This window comes from Vipera ursinii (genome assembly GCF_947247035.1).
Source record: "Vipera ursinii genome assembly, chromosome: 7".
In the NCBI taxonomy this organism is placed as follows: Eukaryota; Metazoa; Chordata; class Lepidosauria; order Squamata; family Viperidae; genus Vipera; species Vipera ursinii.
This window is the reverse complement of record NC_139521.1, coordinates 70,917,200-70,938,925: the sequence shown is the minus strand read 5'-3', so window position 1 is coordinate 70,938,925 and position 21,726 is coordinate 70,917,200. Positions and strand designations below refer to the sequence as shown.

Below are 21,726 nucleotides of genomic sequence, written 5' to 3'. Positions count from 1 at the left end.
TGAAATCGGGAGTGGGTTATTTACCACTGGGATGTGATGTGGATTTTGCATCTAGTACCATCGGTAGCATTCAAGACAGTTTCCAGTTATCAAGAACTGGTTTTGAGAAAACCAGGAACCCTATTTGCGAATCCAACCGTCTCTTCTATGGTTTCTAGTTCTCTCGAACAAAAAGACAAATTCAATCCCATTTATTTAGGTATCTCGTACCAATTCTGTAGCTAGTAGCACATTTTAACTTTAACTTTAAATTAGGAGGCACGGCTGAATTTTTAAACTGTCTTTTCAACTCATGGTCTGCTTGTCACATCCAACCATCACATCTAAACCAGATAAGGACCACCAAATTCTTGGTGAAGAACTTCAACGCCAAACTTGACATGTACCACAATGTTTCTCAACCTCGGCCACTTGAAGATGTGCGGACTTCAACTCCCAGAATTCCCCAGCTGGCATGATGTCCGCACATCTTCAAGCGGCCAAGGCTGAGAAACCAGTAATCTACAATGTTTGAGAGATACTATTAAAATTTTGAGGCCACCGTGTAGGAAGGTGAAGAAGATGTAGAAGTTTCAACCTCACACTTCGGAAGGTATTTGGCTCGGCACAAAGCAAGTACTGAAGGAGCAGAGCCCCTCTGGAAGTTCAGTACTTCCCATCTCTACGTCCTTATGAAGAGAAGGAAGCCATACTCAACACTCACACCATATTGGAGTCCTAATAACAAAGTTTGGGGCCTCAGGAACAGGGCAAACCCTCTGGCGGCAAATGTATTTATTTCTGTCATTCTCAGAGATGTCTGCAGGGTGAAGTTCCAAAACTTAAGATGGCAGCCTTGACTCTTGTGATCAAAGGCCCTGTTAGGTTCTAATTGACGAGGACTCAGAGTGGTTTAACAATGAACGAGTTTATTGAATACACAAAGTCAACTGTCAACTGTCAAATGTTGCAGCCCTTTTATAGAGAAAGCGTTTGAACTGTAACCAATACAAACAGTCTGTTTTCCCGCTCCTTGGTTGTGGCGTCCAATGATTGCACCTTATTTTCCCGCTTTTAACCTTGCAAAGCTGCACTGTGTTTGCAATCTCTTTCATTGCTTATTGCTAACTATTTACATACACAACACCCCTTACCCCCCAGTTGGTGTCATTTCTTTACAAAATCCATTAGGTATTTTGGTGGCCTATGTATTCTAGAGGGGTATCTGTTACTTTGGCTGCTAGGGACCCTTCTTCCTGGTTGACTGCTTGGCTGCTGGTTACTACTAGACCTGGGCTCAGGGTTACTGGCTTCAGATGTACTGCCTTGTGTATTAGGTTGTGTTTGGGATTCAGTTGTCACTGGCCTACTTCGCAGGGGTAGTTCCCAATCAATTGGACTGAATTGTTGTTGATGGGCATCAGGAAATATGTCATCTTGCCCAACCACTACACCACTTTCTGGCCTAATGTTATCTGTACTGTTTGCCCTTACTGAGCTTTGGTCCCCCTCAGCTGGCACACACCCGCTAGATCTTTTCCTCAGCTGGTCTATGTGTCTTTTACAGATCCTGTTCCCTTCCCCCTCAATGATGTATGATAGGGGACCTAAGATTTCAGTCACCACCCCAGGAATCCATTTATCCCCTTGGGCGTAGTTCCTGGCCCAAATCAAGTCCCCCACTTCAAATGTTCTGTTAGGAATGTCTAATTCAATGTTTGGTTGGAGTCGGTCAGGGTGTAGTCTGTCCAACTTGGTCAAGATTTTCCTTCCCCACCTCATTTCAGCTGGACTTTTTCCTGTAGCCGAACAAGGGGTTGTGTGTTGAGCCAACAAGAACTCAGCTAGTCTCTGATGCCGGTCCCCTCGAATGATTCTTTTAAGCGCGTCCTTCGTGGTCCTCACGTTCCTTTCAGCCAATCCGTTGGTGGAGGGGTGGAAGGGTGCAGAAGTCTTATGCTTAATCGAATTGGCCTTGAGGAAATCCTGAAATTCAATAGATGTGAATTGTGGCCCGTTATCCGACACTATTAAATCCGGCAACCCGTGAGTGGCAAAGAGGCCCCTTAATGCCTGTATTGTTCTGCCTGCCGTTACTGAACTGACCGGTACTACTTCTAGCCATCTAGAGTAGCTGTCGACCACTACAAGGAACGTTAACCCCTGGAAAGGTCCAGCGAAGTCAATATGAATCCTGGACCACGGATTCCTAGCTAGCTCCCATTTATGTGTGCGGATGTGTTGTTGTTCAGGCCTGGAACGTTGGCACAGATGGCAATTGGCAACGCATTCCTCAATGTCTTGGTCCAATCCTGGCCACCACAAGTGACTCCTAGCCAGGGCCTTCATTCTTACTATTCCGGGGTGTCCCTCATGCAATTCAAATAGAATAGCTGATTTGTGGATTTCTGGAATTACTACACGAGTTCCCCAAAGTAAGCAACCCATATGAACTGATAGTTCATCTTTCCTTCTGAAAAATGGACTGTATTTTACGTCCGGGTTGGCGTTGGGCCAACCGCTCATGACCCAGGCCATTACTCTCCTTAAGATGAGGTCCTTATTGGTTGCCTCAGCTATGTCTTTAGCAGTTAGGGGCAGATCAGGAATATCTTGTAGGGACATTACTTGTCCCACTGGGGCAGGGTCCTCCTCTGTTGTGCTAAGGGGCAATCTGCTAAGAGCGTCTGCATGACCCATGTCCTTACCTGGGCGGTATTGGAGGGAAAATGAATATGCTGAGAGGAAGATGGACCATCTCAGCATCCTGGGAGACATAATTTGGGGAGTCTGTTTATCTGTGGTAAACAGTCCAAGCAGGGGTTTGTGGTCTGTCAGAATTGTAAAGTTCCTGCCATATAGGTAGTCATGGAACTTTTTAACTCCTGCCACTATGGCTAAAGCTTCCCTGTCAATTTGAGCATAGTTCCGCTCTGCCTTGGTTAGTGTGCGGGAGTAGTAAGCAATGGGTCTTTGCATTCCTTGGGCGTCTAAATGGCTAATTACTGCCCCTACGCCATAAGGCGAAGCATCGCACGCCAGGTAGATTGGTCTATTTTCTATAAAGTGGGTTACAGTTGAACTACTGGAAAGGATGTCTTTTAAGGTCTGGAAACTCGCTTGGTGCTTGTCCTGCCAATGCCAAGGGGTCTTCTTGTCTAAAAGCCTGTGCAGTGGTTCTGCAATGGCAGCCTTATGTGGCACAAAAGTGTGATAAAAATTTACTAAGCCTAGGAAGGCCTGTAGCTCCGCCTTGTTCCTAGGTTCAGGAGCCCCTTTTATTGCTTTAATTTTTTCAGGGGTAGGATGGACTCCACTTTTGTCAATTCTGAACCCCAAAAAATCAGTGGATTTAACCCCTATGCTACATTTTTCTTTTTTTAGTTTTAATCCAGCCTTCCTGAATCTGCCCAGTACCTGTTCCAGCCGCTCTACTAATATTCCTTCATCTTTTCCAGCTATTAGGACATCATCGAAGTAAGGGCATACTCCAGGTATGCCCTTTAAGGTCCTCTCCATCACCTCTTGGAAGATGCCTGGAGCTGCTGCAATTCCAAATTGCAGTCTGTGGACTCGGAACGCCCCCTTGTGGGTAACAATTGTCTGTGCCTCTGCAGCCTCCTTGGAAACAGTCAACTGTAAGTACGCATGCGCCAAGTCGAGCTTGGCGAAGATGGCGGCGTCCTGGATCGTGGCGAGGACCTGCTTCACCGTCGGGACCGGGTAAGCGTGCTTTTTCATTCCTATGTTGAGGGTGGCCTTGTAGTCGGCACAGATTCTCACATCCCCATTGGGTTTGAGGGGTGTGACAATCGGCGTCTCCCACAGGCCGCCCTCAACGGGTTCTAAAACTCCGAGGCCTACAAGCCGGTCGAGCTCGGCCTCGATTTTTTCTTTTAAGGCAAAAGGTACCCTCCGGGCCTTTAGCCTTATTGGATTTACCGAGGGGTCTAGGTTAAAATTAATGGGGGGCCCTTTGTACTTGCCTAGAGATCCATCGAATACGTCTGCAAATTCTTTGCAGACGGATTCGAGGGTCTTATTTCTAATTACGGAATTTATTCCCCCAATCCAAATTCCCAGGGCAGGAAACCAATTAAGCCCAATTAAGCTAGTCCTATTCCCCTCTGTAACTATTAGTTCTAAGACCCCCTTAAACCCCTTAAATTCTACACTAAGGCTGATCTTCCCTTTTACTTTTATTGGACTTTTTTGAAAGTCTGTTAATTGAATGTTTGTGGGACTAAGTGGAAGTCTTTTTCCACTTCTTTGTTCAATTCTCTCAAGGGTTTCAGTGGAAATTATCGACACTGAAGCCCCTGAGTCAATTTCCATTCTGCAAGGGACCCCTTGCAGAAGGACTGTGATTTTTAATTTTCCATCCGGAAAATTGTGACCACTTCCCTGCCTTCTCCTATTGATTCGCGCCACCTCCCCTAGGTTTGAAATTTTAACCCGGGTTTTAGGGGTCTCCTTGCCACTAGCAATAGGGGTTACCTTACCCTCAGGCCACACATCGACTTCGTTCAGACGGTTGTCGCGAGCGCGGTTTCTGCAGATGGCCTGGATGTGGCCGGTCTTGCCGCATGCCCTGCACTTCGCTGTGCGGAATCGGCAGGATGCACGGGGATGGTTGCCGCCGCAGCTGCCGCATCGGTTCTGGCTGTCATTGTCGCGCGGTCTGGTTGCTGTGTCCCGCCACGGTCGTTGCGCCCCAGTCGGTTGTCTTTGCGGAGTTGCGGGTTGCTGACGGCGGGCGGATTCGGGCCCCTCGCTTCTGGGTTGTCTAGGTGCCATCTTTCCGAATCGCCTGGAAACTTCGGCGATCTCTTCCTCCCACTGCTGGTCCACCTCCCCGCAGTCCACATAGCCCGCTTGGTTGATCTCGGGTGCTGCTGCCATGCTACTGCGGGGGGGGTCGCGATACCCGGTTGACTCGTAAGTTAGAAGTTCGTCGAGCACTTCCTGCAAATCGCCGGTGGGTTTGGCGATTATTCTGTTTTGTAGTTGTTCATCACGCAAGCCCAGTACTACTCTGTCCCGAATTCTTATTTCTAAATTATCGTATTTACATCGTACTGCGGCTTCCCTGACGGCAGCGACGAATTTCTGTATGGACTCCCCCGGTCTCTGATTCCTCTTTTCAAAGATGCGCCGCCAAAAGAGTTCGGACCTTCGGGGAGTAAAGTGAACTTTTAATTTTGCGAGGAGGTCGGCATAGGGCACGCTGGAGACTGGTTGTGGCTGGCACAGCCCGACAGCGATTCTGTAGACCGGTGTGCCGCAAATTGTCAAAAGTGCCGCCGCTTTTTTTCGGTCGTCGGTGATTCCGTTCACTAACAGGAATCCTTCGACCTGACCGATGTATTCTTCCCAATCTTCGGGGAAGTTAGGGTCAAATTCCTTCAGTGACCCGATTTGCGCCATTCGGAGAATTTTTTTTTTTTTTTTTCCTATTCTGCCGCGGCCGCTCGGTTGACTATGACTCGCTCTGAATTTGCCGCCTTCACGACAATTCTTCCTACTCTCTGGTCTTCTGTCAATCCCACCTTCGTCGCCAGTTGTTAGGTTCTAATTGACGAGGACTCAGAGTGGTTTAACAATGAACGAGTTTATTGAATACACAAAGTCAACTGTCAACTGTCAAATGTTGCAGCCCTTTTATAGAGAAAGCGTTTGAACTGTAACCAATACAAACAGTCTGTTTTCCCGCTCCTTGGTTGTGGCGTCCAATGATTGCACCTTATTTTCCCGCTTTTAACCTTGCAAAGCTGCACTGTGTTTGCAATCTCTTTCATTGCTTATTGCTAACTATTTACATACACAACAGGCCCCCTTGGACAGGTTAAAGAGGGGCGGAGCTTTGATCACACAGTCGGGCCCTCCATCTTGGCTGGTTTCTATTTCCTCCGCAGACATTCCCAATTGTTCTATGGGTAAATGTCTATGGAGATACTCAGTCATCCATTGGTGCTTTTTCATGAGGCAACGGGACTTTTCTTGTTTTTCTTTGAAGGCGTTCTGCTTCTCATCCCAGAAGCTTCTTCAGCTCTGACTGGATGGTGGGGAATGGAAGGATTTATACTCCTTGCAGACAGCTGGTCATTTGCCTTCTTTTAGAGAGTTGTTGAGGCCACTTGGAGGTTTACCTGTGTCCTCGGGTTCACCTGAGTGGTGCAAAGGGGTGTGGGGCCTTCTTGGAACTGCTGAAAGGACTGTGTTATAGACAGGTAGGTGATGTTATATCCCTCCCCCTCTGTTGAGAGACGGCTGTTCAGTTTTGACATTGATGGCCTCTCTTGGAACCCTCTTTCAAACCAGCGGTCCTCTCTGTCCAAAATGTAGACTTTGCAGTCTTCAAAAAAGTGGCCATTGTCTTTTAAATGCAGATGGACTGCTGAATCTTGTCCTGATGGGTTTGTTCTCCTAGGTTGTGCCATGCGCTTATGAAGTGGTGGTTTTGTTTCCCCAGTGTGCAGATCTGCACATGGCTCCCTGCAGTGTTCCATGGGTAATTGTTTGGTTTTCAACACGCTGTGCTAAACCTGACTTCTCTTAGGGCAGGGGTAGGCAATCTTGGCTCTTTTATGACTCGTGGACTTCAACTCCCAGAATTCCTGAGCCAGCATGGCTCAGCTTGGAAACCTCTCCCTTTCCCCTCAGCATGGCTGGCTCAGGGATTCTGGGAGTTGAAGTCCACGAGTCATAAAAGAGCCAAGGTGGCCTACCCCTGGTCTATGTGGTAGACCAAGCATCCCTGAAGGGCTTAAAACATCTCAGAATGAAAACCAGGACTTTGGAGTAGAATAACAGAATAACAGAATTGGAAGGGACCTCGGAGGTCTTCTAGTCTAACCCGCTGCTCAGGCAGGAGACCCTATACCAGGGGTAGGCAAACTTGGTTCTTTTATGACTCGTGGACTTCAATACCCAGAATTCCTGAGCCAGCATGGCTCAGCTTGGAAACCTCTCCCTTTCCCCTCAGCATGGCTGGCTCAGGAATTCTGGGAGTTGAAGTCCACGAGTCATAAAAGAGCCAAGGTTGCCTATCCCTCTCTTAGGGCAATTCCTGGAAAGAAGAATTACATTTAGTTCTCCACAGGAACCACAATTGGGTCCAAATTTTCTGTCGCTAAGCGAGACAGTTGTTAAGTGAGCTTTGTTTTGCCCCATTTTACGACCTTCCTCGGCACGGCTGTTAAGTGAATCCCTGCAGTTGTTAAGTCAGTAACCTGGTTGTTAAATGAATCTGGCTTCCTCATTGACTTTGCTTGTCAGAAGGTCACAAAAAGGTGATAACATGACCACCAAGACACTGCAGCCATCCCAAATATGAGTCAGTTGCCCAACATCTAAATTTTAATCATGTGACTATGAGGGATGCTGCAATGGTCGTAAGTGTGAAAAGTGATCATAAGCAGGGCTTTTTTTGTCATAGAACGCTCAGAACAGAGTTCCGGTACCTTTTCTGGAGGGAACCTTGTAGGGTAGGCAAGGCAGGTTGTATGACATGTGTGAGTTCCGGCACCTTTTTCTTTTACAAAAAAAGCACTGGTCATAAGTAACTTTTTTCAGTGCCGTTGGAACTTCAAACGGTCAGTAAACAAATGGTTGTAAGTCGAAGACTAAGTGCAGAGGGGTTAAGGAAACCTACTTTATCTAGAGCAGCTTCCATTGTCAGAAGTTTATCTTTTAAACGTTTATCCTGGGACTTCAGGATTTCTAATTCTCCAGCCAATTTGTTGTTTAAAGCAGCCATGCAGCTCAGTTCTTGACTTAATCGGATCCTCTCTTCTTTCAAGTAGTGTTTTTCCTGTGTGGGCAAAAAGAGAGAGAGAGAGAAAAAAAAATAACAAAACAAGGTTGCAGAATCTTGAACAAGGAACAGCAACTACCACACTGCTTTTGATTTCCAAAGATGAGGTATCACAACGAATGTCCACACAAAAGTCAAGAGCTGCCCACAGACGTGTGGTCGAAGATCCACCTGTTTTTGATGTGTGTGGTGCCCGTTTTAATTTTTTTTTAACTATACCTTATAAATACACCTGATCTTGAGGGACTTCAATTAAGTTGTGATGGAACGGGCACTTGACTTTTTCTGTAAGGGAATTCAGGGGAACTGCATTGGGTTTTGTGACTGAAAGCTACTTTCAGAGACAAAATATGTTAAGGCGGAGTTTCTTACAAAATTTGCTCCAATTATCCTTTTTCACATCATGCCATTAGCCCCCCACACACTGTCTCCTGGTGATTGGCCCAAAGTCACCCAGCTGGCTTTCATGCCTAAGGTGGGACTAGAACTAACCGTCTCCTGGTGATTGGCCCAAAGTCACCCAGCAGGCTTTCATGGCTAAGCTGGGACTAGAACTCACTGTCTCCTGGTGATTGGCCCAAAGTCACCCAGCTGGCTTTCATGGCTAAGGCGGGACTAGAACTCACCGTCTCCTGGTGATTGGCCCAAAGTCACCCAGCTGGCTTTCATGCCTAAGGCAGGACTAGAACTCACCGTCTCCTGGTGATTGGCCCAAAGTCACCCAGCTGGCTTTCATGGCTATGGCAGGACTAGAACTCACTATTTAAAGGGGGTCCGTGTTGAAGAAAAGGTTGAGAATCACTTGTTAAGGTCTTTAGCAAAAAAACCTATATTAAATGTATAGGGGCTGTGATAAGGTTCATGGTAATTAACTAGAGCTAGATGTTTCATTCTTTCAATCATATTGTAGACAGATTTGCACCCATAATAATCTTTCAACGTTTAGCCTGAGCATTGTACTGGGCTACATTTATCACAGTTTCATAATTCAGCAATCTGGACCTTAGTTGCATTAGTCATTGCTTCCTCCAAGAACTTAATCTTGCTCTGCAAAGCATCGATCTGCCCTCGTTTGGCTGTAATTTGCTTCTGCATCCCCATGGCAACTTTCATGGCTGTGAAAGAGAAGATTTCCAGAGCATTAGTGGAAATTGGAAAATTCTTGGCAAGAAACGGGCAAGTTTTTTTCCACAAATGAAAGCGAATATACGTGTCCCAGGATAATGTAGTAGGATCCAATGTGGGTCGATCACAGGGGCCAAAGAGGTTTTGTCTTTACCGCCAGCTTATCAAGTACTTAGGAGGCGAGGGCTTGGCAGCACAAGGAAACAATGGCCAACAACTTAATAGCCAGCCATCAACACCCCAGTCAACATCTAAAAAGCCACACACAACAGGCACCACACCCTGTTTCCTGGAAAGTAAGGCCTATCCCGAAAATAAGCCCTAGCTTGATTTTTTTGGGGGGTGGTAGGCCTAATATAAGCCCTACCCCAAAAATAAGCCCTAGTTTGGGGGCGAGGCACACACCTAAAAATCAAGCTAGGGCAGGGTGGCAGTGTGGAGCTGCCCCACCCACCCCACCCCCACTTTCCTTGCAGCCAGGCCTCTCCTCGCCGGCCCACTTCTTCTTCTGAGGCCTCTTCTGCAGCCAGGCCTGCGTGTCTCAGTCACAGGCCTTTCTGGAAGGCCTCTGCAGCCAAGACCCAAGCTATGGATTCAATCTGTAGCTCGGTTCTGCAAGCCCTCAGCAGCCGAGCACAAAGCTAAGGATTCAATCCATAGCTCTGTACTCGGCTGCTTAGGCCTTCTGGAAAGGCCTGACTGCAAAATGCAGGCCTGAATGCAGCTGCAGAACCTCGGCCCCAAAAGAAGTGGACGGGCTGGGTGGGGCTGTCGGTGCTGGAGGTGAAGTAAGGCCTACTCCGAAAATAAGATCGGGTGGCTCTTTTGGAGGCGGGGGGTAAAGACCCATTCTTATTTTCAGGGAAACACTCAGAAGACAAAACCTTTGGTCCCGGTGATTGACCCAGATTGGATCCTGGAAGAATTTTTCAGCACAGAAATAGCCTCATACAATTTGAGACAGAATGATGGGAATAGACCTGTAAGTTTAACCTACACATAATTCTACATACATTTTGAATTTATAAATCTACCATAACCTGAAGGAACCTTCGCTTTTTAAAAAATCGATAGGAGTACAACACACTCCAGCAGAGAATGACAATGCATTTTACAGTATTGCCTACCCAGAATAAAAATAAATTCCATTGCAAGCTTCCATTTATTATATCCTTATATTTGCCAACTTGTAACTGTTTTGTGTGGTTTGTCTATGGCAGCTCTTCCCCAAGGAATGCTGGGAATTGTAGTTTAGTGAGAATACCAAGAATTTTCTGCTAGAGATCTCTGTCTACCCAAAGAAGCAAAATTCCTGCTTTTATTGGAGATAAGGAAAGATACCAATTTCCAGTCTCTAATGAACGCTAACTATTAATTAATGTTCATTAACTACAGGTAGTCCTCAAATTACAACCAGTCCTTTAGCGACCATCTGAAGTTATGACAGAGACCTCAAAGGTACCTATGATCCAGTTATGAAGTTCCAACAAGCCACACACCTCCATAGTCATGTGACCACATGTCAGGCACTTAGCAACCAGCTGACATTTGTGGCCATTTGCAGCATCTCTTGGTCACATGATTGCAATCAATGATGTTTTTGCTGAAAACCAGCATTTATTTCTGGTTTTCAGCAAAAAAAATGCCCCATACATGAACAATGGGTTTGCTTAACAACCGGCACATTGCATGAGCCACAAAAAAAAGTTGTAAAATTGGGTCGACTCCCTTTACGGTCATCATGACTTATGATAGTCATAAGTCGAGATCTACTTGTATGTCCCTTAACTACTCCAGATCTGTGGTCGTCTCTAGCTGAGAATCAAATCATCTTATAATGTCATACTAAATCAGGGGTTTTCAAAATTGGCTCTTTGTGGACTTCAGCCCCCAGAATTCCTCAGCCAGCATGCCTGGCTGAGGAATTCTGGGGGTTGAAGTCCACAAGTCATAAAAGGGCCAAGTTTGAAGACCCCTGTACTAAATGCTCTGATCAGATTTAATAGCATCCGTGTGAAAATCTGTATGAAAACCCTTTGATGAAAACTAACAGGTTTAACCATTCTACCCCTTGCAAAAGAAGGAAAATAATTGTCCAAAAGGTGCTTTTTCAAAAGGCAGTTGGACTTTCTTCGTGTTTTCCTTGAAGACGTTTTGCTTCTCCTCCAAGAAGCCTCTTCAGTTCTGACAGAATGGCGGGGAATGGAAGGATTTATATTCCTTGCAGTCATCTGGTCATTAGTACTCTCTCTGAGAATTGTGGAGGCCAGTTGGAGGTTTATCTGTGCCCTCGGGGTCACCTGAATCCTCTAGTCGGGAGAAAGCACCTTTGGAACAACCATGACCTGGGTGACTGAGAATCTCCATAGACAAAGAAAATAATTCTATTCAATGAAAGTAACACAATTACCATGCCCATCGGAGCCCTCCATGGTCTTCAAAGTGGCCCTGGTTTGCTCCAATTCAATCTGAGCCGATTTCAGCTGCATTTTCAGTTTGCTCACAATTGCTTCCATATCTTCATTTTTCTCTCGGTAGTCATTCCTGATCACTTCTGCTTCCTCTGCAGCCAAAGAGAAACAACCAAATCATGTCACGCAGTCCTGTGTTATGTTACTTCCGTGTAAATAAAACCCAAAATGAATTCAGTTCCAAAGCAGCGAGACTCGTTGGGAAGTCAGCAGTTAGATGAAGGTTTAGACCAGGGGTAGGCAACCTTGGCTCTTTTATGACTCGTGGACTTCAACTCCCAGAATTCCTGAGCCAGCATGGATCAGCTTGGAAACCTCTCCCTTTCCCCTCAGCATGACTGGCTCAGGAATTCTGGGAGTTGAACTCCACGAGTCATAAGAGCCAAGGTTGCCTACCCCTGGCCTAGGCCTAGGCTGCTTTATGACTCATGGAGTTCAACTCCCAGAATTCCTGAGCCAGCATGGCTCAGCTTGGAAACCTCTCCCTTTCCCCTCAGCATGGCTGGCTCAGGAATTCTGGGAGTTGAAGTCCACGAGTCATAAAAGAGCCAAGGTTGCCTACCCCTGGTTTAAACAATTAGATGTATTAGATGTCAGGCAGATGTGAGATAAGGAACAGCAAAGAGATATGCATACAAGTAGTCCTTGACGTACAACCCCAACTGAGCCCAAAATTTTGGTTGGTAAGCGAGACAGTTGTTAAGCGAGTTTTGCCCCATTTTACGACCTTTGTTGCCATTGTTGTTAAGTGAATCAATGCCGTTGTTAAATTAGTAACACGGTTCTTAAATGAATCTCGCTTCCCCCCTCACCTTGATTGTCAGGAGGTCGCAAAAAGAGATCACGTGACCCCTGGACACTCCAACCATCACAGATATGAACCATTTGCCAAGTGTCCGAATTTTGATCACGTGACCATGGGGATGCTGCAATAGCCATATGTGTGGAAAAACATGTTCTGTTCCAGACTACGACCGGCCCTGTTTGAATGTCAGGGACAACCCCTTTTTATAATCAACAGGCTGAAACTAACCCAAACAAATTTATTTACAAAAGTTAAACTAAAAGTTCAAACAAGACTTAAACCAAAAAGGTTAAACAAGAGTTAAACAAGAATAACAGACCAGGACTCTAGCAGAAGACCTTCAAACGGTTGCCTTTAGTAACCAGCACCTCCCACACCTTCCCCTTTTATCAGCAGTCCCAAGGCGTGGCTTCTCATTGCCTTCTCCCGAGTTGCCTCATTGCTTTCCTCTGCTCTGCTCTGCTAGATTGCCTCCTGCTCCTAGCGTCCCTGAACAGAGCCAGCTGTGGACTGTCTTCTTCCAATCCTTCGTGCTCACACAGCTGGGTCTGAGGAGGAACAAGATGGGAGGGGCCAGGCTGAGAGTCCTGCGGTGCATCAGAGTCTCCCTCTGACACCAAAGGCTCTCCAAACCACTCCTCCTCCTCCTCTTCAGAATCGTCCGACTCAGCTGCCGAAACCACAGGCTGATGTTGAATCACAACACATAAGTCACTTCTTTTCAGTACTGTTGTAACTTGGAACGGTCCCTAAACGAATGGTTGTAACTTGAGGATGACCTGAGGACGACTCGAGCCAACATCATAATGAAGTTGCCTGTGTTAGGGAGTCACGGCACAAATGGCTGGACTCGCCTGCTTGTTTCATAATGCAAAAACACAGTTCGCAACATTTGTGCCCCGGCATTGGGGTGCATGCGATATCCCATGCTCGACCTCCACCAGTGATGCCCATGCAGGAATGAAAGTGGGGAAATTTCATTTTAAGACTGTCAGGCACTGAAAGGAGTAAGAGATCCATCCAACCAGATACCGGGAAGAGACGACCAAAATTTCGGGAAAATGCGACACTGAGAATTTAATGAGGCATGTGGGGTTTCCTTCTCAGGCAGGCTTATTAAAAAAAAATAAGAAGAGAGGGTTCTTCATCTTGTCTTTTGAGGATGGGTTTCTTTGTGTTTTCTCCTTTGAAGTTGATTGAAACAAGACTGACTGTTGTTGTCATTCTTTGTTATATGGAATGGAATGGAATGGAATGGAATGGAATGGAATGGAATGGAATAGAATAGAATAGAATAGAATAGAATAGAATAGAATAGAATAGAATAGAATAGAATAGAATAGAATAGAATAGAATAGAATGTTGTTGTTGTTGTTAGCTGCAAAGCCGTGTCCGACCCATCGCGACCCCATGGACAACGTTCCTCCAGGCCTTCCTGTCCTCCACCATCTTCTGGAGTCCATTTAAGCTCACGCCTACTGCTTCAGGGACTCCATCCAGCCACCTCATTCTCTGTCGTCCCCTTTTGCTCTTGCCTTTAACCTTTCTCAACATTAGGCTCTTCTCCAGTGAGTCCTTCCTTCTCATCAGGTGACCAAAGGATTTGAGTGTCAATAGAATAGAATAGAATAGAATAGAATAGAATAGAATAGAATAGAATAGAATAGAGTAGAGTAGAGTAGAGTAGAGTAGAGTAGAGTAGAGTAGAGTAGAGTAGAGTAGGGTAGGGTAGGGTAGGGTAGAGTAGAGTACAATACAATACAATACAATACAATACAATACAATAGAGAGAGAACAGAACAGAACAGAACAGAACAGAATAGAATGTTGTTGTTGTTAACTGCGAAGTCATGTCCGACCCATCACGACCCCATGGACAACGTTCCTCCAGGCCTTCCTGTCTTCTACCATCTTCTGGAGTCCATTTAAGCTCATGCCTATTGCTTCAGTGACTCCATCCAGCCACCTCATTCTCTGTCGTCCCCTTCTTCTCTTGCCCTCAACCTTTCCCAGCATTAGGCTCTTCTCAATTGAGTCCTTCTTTCTCATTAGGTGGCCAAAGGATTTGAGTTTCAATAGAATAGAATAGAATAGAATAGAATAGAATAGAATAGAATAGAATAGAATAGAGTAGAGTAGAGTAGAGTAGAGTAGAGTAGAGTAGAGTAGAGTAGAGTAGAGTAGAGTAGGGTAGGGTAGGGTAGGGTAGGGTAGGGTAGGGTAGGGTAGGGTAGGGTAGGGTAGGGTAGAGTAGAGTAGAACAGAACAGAACAGAACAGAACAGAACAGAACAGAATGGGACTTTGGTGGTCTCCTAGTCCAACCCCCTTTTCTAGCAAGAAACCCTATACTATTTCAGACAAAAAGTTGTCTAATTTCTTCTTAAAAACCTCCAGTGTTGGAGCATCCACAACTTCTGAAGGCAAGTCATTCCACCGATCGGTTCTTCTGCCAGGAAATTTCTCCTTAGTTCTAGGTTGCTTAGTTCTAGTGGCATATAAGTTTAAGTACTATTGCTACTGCTTCTCTCTTTGACGAGTTTCCATCCGTTGCTTCTTGTCCCGCCTGCAGGTGCTTTGGAGAAGAGGTTGACTCCCTCTTCTTTGGGGCAGCCCCTCAAATATTGGTACACTGCTATCATGTCACCCCTAGTCCTTCTTTTCATTTCATGCAGAAAAGGAAGGGAATGAGCTGGAAGGACTGAGGGAAGATCCACCACCACTAAGGCAACAATAGATAAATGAAACTTGACTCCAGGCCAGGGAAACAGTTTTTGAAAAGGCCTCAGACAGACCTTCGCCCGCTCTCAATTCTCATGAAAGAAAGAGGAAAGGGAGCAGATCCAGACTCTGCAAGATTCGGTTACTGTCGCTGTTCTAATAAATGTAGCTTTCAGGTCTGCATGTGTGTGCTTCTTTTTTTGGGGTCTATCCTATATAGAAAGTAGGGGAAAATCTTCCCAGGCAGATTCTTGATCTGGTGAATTGGGGAAGCAAGAATTTGGAAAGAGTGAAGCTAGCTAATACTGGTAGCATCCTGTTTTATTTCATGCGCCGAGGCTGGGTAAACCTGAGTGCGTGGATATGGTGTATTTGAGAGATCCTGGTCAGTCCCTGGTTTAACCGTGACTTGGCTTTGACTTTTTACCTTTCAACTTTCTTCTTCATCCCTGTCCTTGTTAGTGTTCTGTACCAGCCTGCTACCGGCCCTGCAGCAAAAGCAGGGGCAACCCCTTTACAAACAGCAAGAGGCTGGAATAAAGCCTGCCAAATTTATTAACATAAAACAGAGCAAGACAAGACACCAACCATGAAACAGGAGCTATGAAACAGGAACTATCCAAGCGGTTGCCTTCAGCAAACCAGCCCTCCCACGCATTCCCCTTTTATACAGTTCAGGGCGTGGCTTCTCTCTGCCTCCTTCCGAGGTGCCCCATTGCCTTCCTCTGTTTACTCCTGATTGACTGCCTCCTGCGTCGGGCGTCCTTGAACAGGGCCAGCTGTGGGTCATCTTCATCCACGCTGTCAGGCTCACACAGCTGGGTCTCCGTCGTGACCAGGTGGGAGGGGCCCGGCTGAGGGCTCTGCGGAGCCTCAAGGCCATCATCAGCAAGCTCTTCAACACCCCCCTCCTCCTCCTCTGAGTCGTCCGACCCAACTGCCGAACCCACAGGCTGACCCTGAATCACAACAGTTAGGTACAATAAGGATTTAACTTCTTAACGGAGCTCACGGGGCTTATTCTGGAAAAAGGAAAGCCTTTAGCGCAGGTCAGACGGCTGAAGAGAGACGGAAGGTTTGCCTCTTGAGTGAACTGACTGATGGCCCCTCCTAAACTGGCAATCTCCAGGAAGTGTACAGCCGAGTTCTGAGAGGAGGATTTGCAGATCCTGCTGGGAATCCCAACTGAATTATTTAGAAGATGTCTAGCAAAGCAAGGAAAGAATGGACCGGAAAAGGGACATGTGAACTGATAAAGGGCTGCATAAGAGACACAGTTCTGAGAGAGAGAGAGAAAGAGAGAGAGAGAGAGGGAGGGAGAGAGAGAGAGAGAAAGAGAGGCACAGAGGGAGAGAGGGAGAGAGAGGGAGATGGAGAGAGAGAAAGAGAGAGGGAGAGAGGGATGGAGGGAAAGGGAGATGGAGAGAGAGAGAGAGAGGGAGGGAGAGGGAGGGAGGGAGAGAAAGAGGGAGGGAGAGAGAGAGAGGAGAGAGAGGGAAGGAGAGAGAGAGAGAGGGACAGAGAAAGAGAGCGAGGGAGGGAGAGAGAGAGAGAGAGGGAGGGAGGGAGAGAGAGAGGCACAGAGGGAGAGAGAGGGAGATAGAGAGAGAGAAAGAGAGAGGGAGAGAGGGATGGAGGGAAAGGGAGATGGAGTGAGAAAGAGAGAGAGGGAGGGAAAGAGAGAAAGAGAGAGAGGGAAAGAGGGAGAGAGGGAGAGGGACAAAGAAAGAGAGGGAGGGAGGGAGAGAGGGAGGGAGAAAGAGAGAGGGAGGGAGAGAGAGGCACAGAGGGAGAGAGAGGGAGAGGGAGAGAGAGAAAGAGAGAGGGAGGGAGAGAGGGAAGGACGGAAGGAGAGGGAGATGGAGAGAGAGGGAGGGAGAGAGAAGGAGAGAGGGACGGAGGGAGAGGGAGGGAGAGAGAGTGAGGGAGGCAGAGAAAGAGAGGGAGGGAGAGAGAGGGAGAGAGAGGGAAATAGATGGAGAGAGGGAGAGAGGGAGAGGGACAGAGAAAGAGAGCAAGGGAGGGAGAGAGAGGGAGAGAGAGAAAGAGTGTGTGTGTGTGCGTGCGTGTGTGTGTTTGTGTGTGAGAGAGAGAGAGAGAGATTTCATATCAACAGTTTGACGTTTAAAAAAATCAGAAATCCACACCCTGGTAACAAGACAATTTGATAGCAATAGCAATAGCACTTAGACTTACTGTACATATAGCTCCATAGTGCTTTCACAGCACTCTCTGAGCAGTTTACAATGCCAGCATCTTGCCCCCAACAATCTCGATCTCGATTTTAGCAATCTCTCGGAAGGATGGAAGGCTGAGTCAAGCTTGAGCCATGTCAGGATCGAACTCGGGATCGACTGGGGACAGAGTTTACCTGCAATACTGCATTCTAACCACCGTGCCAATTTGAATCAGAATCCCACCATTTGATGTCTTCTGGGCACATATTCACATTTGAGAATTGTAAACACTGCAAATCCCAAGCACCTCTAAGGAGGTGTTTGTTTCTCAACCCTGGCAAGCTTGTGTGGACTTCAGCTCCCAGAATTCCCATAGCGGGCTAAAGAATTTTGGGAATTGAAGTCCACACATCTTACAACTTGCCAAGATTGAGAAACACTTGGTCTCGGAAGCTGAGGATAAAGAATCAAAGAAAGAAAGAAAGGAAGGAAGGAAGGAAGGAAGGAAGGAAGGAAGGAAGGAAGGAAGGAAGGAAGGAAGGAAGGAAGGAAGACAAAAAAATACCTGCTAGGGCAGAGAGCTCAATGCGACTGGCTTTTATTTCATTCACAAGTTCTTCTCGCTCCAGTTTCATCTCTTTCAGGACCCGGAGCCTTTCCGAGCACACGTTCATCAGTTTCACCTTTTCTAATTCCATGTCGCTCAGGCTGGCCTCCAACTCACGAATCTGGCTGTCTTTCTTGTCTTGTGAAATCTAGGCAGGAATAAGCGTGAAAGACCAGGTCCACAGGCGAAATTTGTTGCTAAAAGCCTATGCACAGGAATCATCTCAACTAGTGGTCAGCAACCTGGTTAGAGTTAGATAAGGTCAATGGCTCTCACAGGGAGGAGGGAGTTGGATTTAGTTTGCTTGTGGCTACATAGGGATTCTAGGCTGATTCCCTGTTTCACTCTACCTCCAGATTCTGCCATTCCTTCTCCTTTACCTCTGTATTTATTTTTATTTATTTTTTTAATTCCATTTATATCCCGCCCTTCTCCGAAGACTCAGGGCGGCTTACAAGCTTAGCAGTAGCCTTCATTCTATGTATATGCCTGCTTATTAGGGCTTTCGCCCCCCCCAAGCGGCATCAACTTCCCTCCGCCCTGTGCGCTCCCACAGAGAGGGCCTCCTCAGGGTGCCACCGATCAGAGAATGTCGGTTGGTGGCCCCCAGGGGGAGGTCCTTCTCTGTGGGCACCCCGGAACTATGGAATCGGTTGCCGGTTGAGCTCCGGATGGCGCCCGACCTTTGCTCCTTCCGTCGCGATCTGAAGACACATTTATTTGAACAAGCCGGCTTGGCCTGACGGGGGATGGGTTGGGATTTTTTTTGTTATTTTTAATATTTTTACTGTTTTTTTACTGTTTTTAGCTTGGGCATATGTTTAATTTTTTTTAACTTTTGTATTTTTGTATTTTTTATATGTCTGCCCTGTTCACCACCCTGAGTCCTTCGGGAGAAGGGCGGTATATAATTATTATTATTATTATTATTATTATTATTATTATTATTATTATTATTATTATTATTATTATTATTATTATGTCAGCTTAATTGCCCCCAACAATCTGGGTCCTCATTTTACCTACCTCGGAAGGATGGAAGGCTGAGTCAACCTTGAGCCTGGTGGGATGCGAACCTGCACTAATTGCAGGCAGCTGGTGTTACTTAAGGAGGCATTAGCCCACTGCTCCACCAAGGCTGTTTAATGATAATGATGATGATGATGATGATGATGATGATGATGATGATAATGATGATAATAATAATAATAATAATAATGATGATGATGATGATGATGATGATGATGTTGGAAGGGACCTTGGAGGTCATCTAGTACAGGGCTTTTCAACCTGTGGTATGGGTACCACCTGTGGTACATTGGTACCTGGCAGGTGGTACACAAACATCCTAGAAAAGTGGTAGCGGGGGGAGGGGAATGAGCTGAACTGGTGGCAGCACCGCACAAGCCTGAACGAGAGATAGCTGGAGTTGCAGGGCTGTCAGTGGTCAGCGGAAGTGCCAGGATCAGCGCCAGGCTCCAGTTGGAGGTCAATGCTGATCCTGGTGCTTCTGCTGAGCCCAGAAGAAGCGCCGATCAGCTTGAATGTTGCAGCATCGCCAGGGTCTTGTGATTTACATTCGGATGCTTGGCAACTGATTCATATTTATGAGGGTCACAGTGTCCCAGGGTCATGTGAAGTGACCAAAACCTGCTGCAACCACCCAGCAGATGAGGGGGGGGGGAATAAAAACCAAACACCCCACCCCCGCTGCCAGTCCACGAGTCATAAAAGAGCCAAGGTTGCCTACCCCTGATTTAGGAAGTCTAGATTTGGATTCTGCATCAAAGATTTAAGAACCCTGATATTTGCCAAAGTTGAAATTCCCAACCTAGGTGGACAGCACTAGCTTGAAAAACTTTGAATTAACCCTCGGACAGCTTGTCCACCATTTACGATCATTCATTTAGTGACCGTTCAAAGTTACAGTCACTGCAGCATCCCCGTGGTCATATGATCAAAATTTGGGCTCTTGGCAACCGATTCATATTTATGGCGGTATGGGTAGTTCTCCACTTACAGCAGTTCATTTAGTGAGCATTCGAAGTTACGTCACTGAAAAAAGCGACTTATGGCCATTTTTCATACTTGCAACCGTTGCAGCATCCCCATGGTCAGGTGATCCAAATTTGGATGCTTGTTAGCTGCCTCGTATTTATGACTGCTGCAGTGTCCCGTGATCCCCTTTTGCGACCTTCTGACAAGCAAAGTCAACGGGGAATGCCAGATTCGCTTAAACGACCTGAACAACTGCAGTGATTCGGGGTCGAGAGTGGTCGTAAAATGGGGCAAGAGTTTATTTAAAAGCTGTCTCGCTTAGCAACAGAAATGTCGAGCTCAATTGTGCTCGTAAGCCGAGGACTACCCGAGATGGAAAAAGGAAAAAAAGGGCCTTTAAGAAGAAGCAAGAGGGTGAAACTTAGGCACCTTCAGTTCTTGGAGCTCGACCTTCTTCTCGCCGACTTCTTTTATGAGCTGAGACTTCTCTGTCTCCATGGCACCAGCTGTCCGGCCATGTTGGCTTACCACCTCGGTCATGCTCTCGATTTGCTTCTGGAGGATCTCAATCACCTTCTCCTTCTCCATCAGTTGCACCTTCAGAGACTCGCAGTCGGACTGCACGCTCCGCAAGAGCTCGCTCTGGCTTTTGAGTTGCTGGAACTCCTGCCGCTTGCTGTCCACCCGTCCGCGCAGCTGCTGGATCTCGTCGTTGGTGCGTTCGATGACTCTTTCCTTCTCCAGGTGGGAAGACCTGAGTTCGGCGATGACCCTCTCTGCCGAGTCCAGACTTAATTTTCTTTCGCTGAGTTCTTGGACAGTTTTATGGAGCTTATCCTTGGTGGAATTTAGCTGGGCCAGGATAGAAGATTCCCTTTCTAGGCTGTCGTTCCTCTCTTTAATTGCAGACATCTGGGGGGGGGGGAAGAAAAAAGGAAAAAAAGAAAAGAAATATACACTGTTTCCCCAACGCTTCCACCACGTTTTTTTTATTTTAATTCCATTTATATCCCGCCCTTCTCCGAAGACTCAGGGCGGCTTACAAGCTTAGCAGTAGCCTTCATTCTATGTATATGCCTGCTTGTTAGGGCTTTCACACACACCCCAAGCGGCATTATTACAAAGTCAGCTTAATTGCCCCCAACAATCTGGGTCCTCATTTTACCTACCTCGGAAGGATGGAAGGCTGAGTCAACCTTGAGCCTGGTGGGACTCGAACCTGCACTAATTGCAGGCAGCTGGTGTTACTTAAGGAGGCATTAGCCCACTGCTCCACCAAGGCTCTTGAAGGAGATGATTGAAGGAGATGATCCCAAATGGAGCAGAACTAGCAAGAGGAGCAGGCGCAGATGACACCAAACTGGGCAGGAGTAGCCAACAACACCCCAGAAGACAAACTCAGGGTAACCAAAAAGATCTTGACCAACTTGAACAATGTCAAATCCGCTTTGAACATCCGACTGGTTTGTGCACCGAACATAATAATCATAATAATAATAAAAGAAAAGGATACATGTAGTCCTCGACTTACAACAGTTCATTCGGTGACCGTTCAAAGTCACAGTGAAACTGGAAAAAGTGACTTATGGCCGTTTTTCACACTTAAAACCATAGCAGCACCCGACCCGACCCCCCCCAGGTCATGCGATCAAAATTGCATGCTTTGGCAACTGGGTTCACATTTACGACAATTGCAGTTTTCCCAGGGTTATGTGAACAGTTTTGGGTGATCTACTGACAAGCAAAGTCAATGGGGAAGCCAGATTCACTTAACAACAAGGTTATTTATTTATTTATTTTATTTATTTATTTGACTTAACAACTGCAATGATTTAACTTAACGCAGGGGTGTCAAACTCAATTTCATTGAGGGCCTCATCAGCATTGTGGTTGCCCTCAGGGGACTGGGTGGGTGTGGCCTGGGTGGGCGTGTCCTACCGGGTGGGTGTGGCTAAAGTGTGTATGGCCTACTGGGTGGGCGTGGCCAGCTCTACATCGTTCGCATCAAGGGTACCTATGGGGGCCTGG

At 46.6% G+C, this 21,726-nt stretch overlaps 1 protein-coding gene across 1 annotated transcript in view; it reads right to left on the bottom strand.

The window, feature by feature from the left end:
- The window catches only part of CCDC158 (coiled-coil domain containing 158), a gene marked incomplete at both ends in the record, with an annotated part of 69,144 nt that overhangs the window by 21,330 nt on the left and 26,088 nt on the right, over positions 1-21,726 (bottom strand). Inside the window, 5 exons of the mRNA XM_083368038.1 lie at positions 7,634-7,792; positions 8,798-8,910; positions 11,331-11,483; positions 17,659-17,848; positions 20,128-20,685. Of these exons, the coding sequence (XP_083224164.1) occupies positions 7,634-7,792; positions 8,798-8,910; positions 11,331-11,483; positions 17,659-17,848; positions 20,128-20,685 (1,173 nt within the window). The remainder of the gene's footprint in view (positions 1-7,633; positions 7,793-8,797; positions 8,911-11,330; positions 11,484-17,658; positions 17,849-20,127; positions 20,686-21,726) is intronic.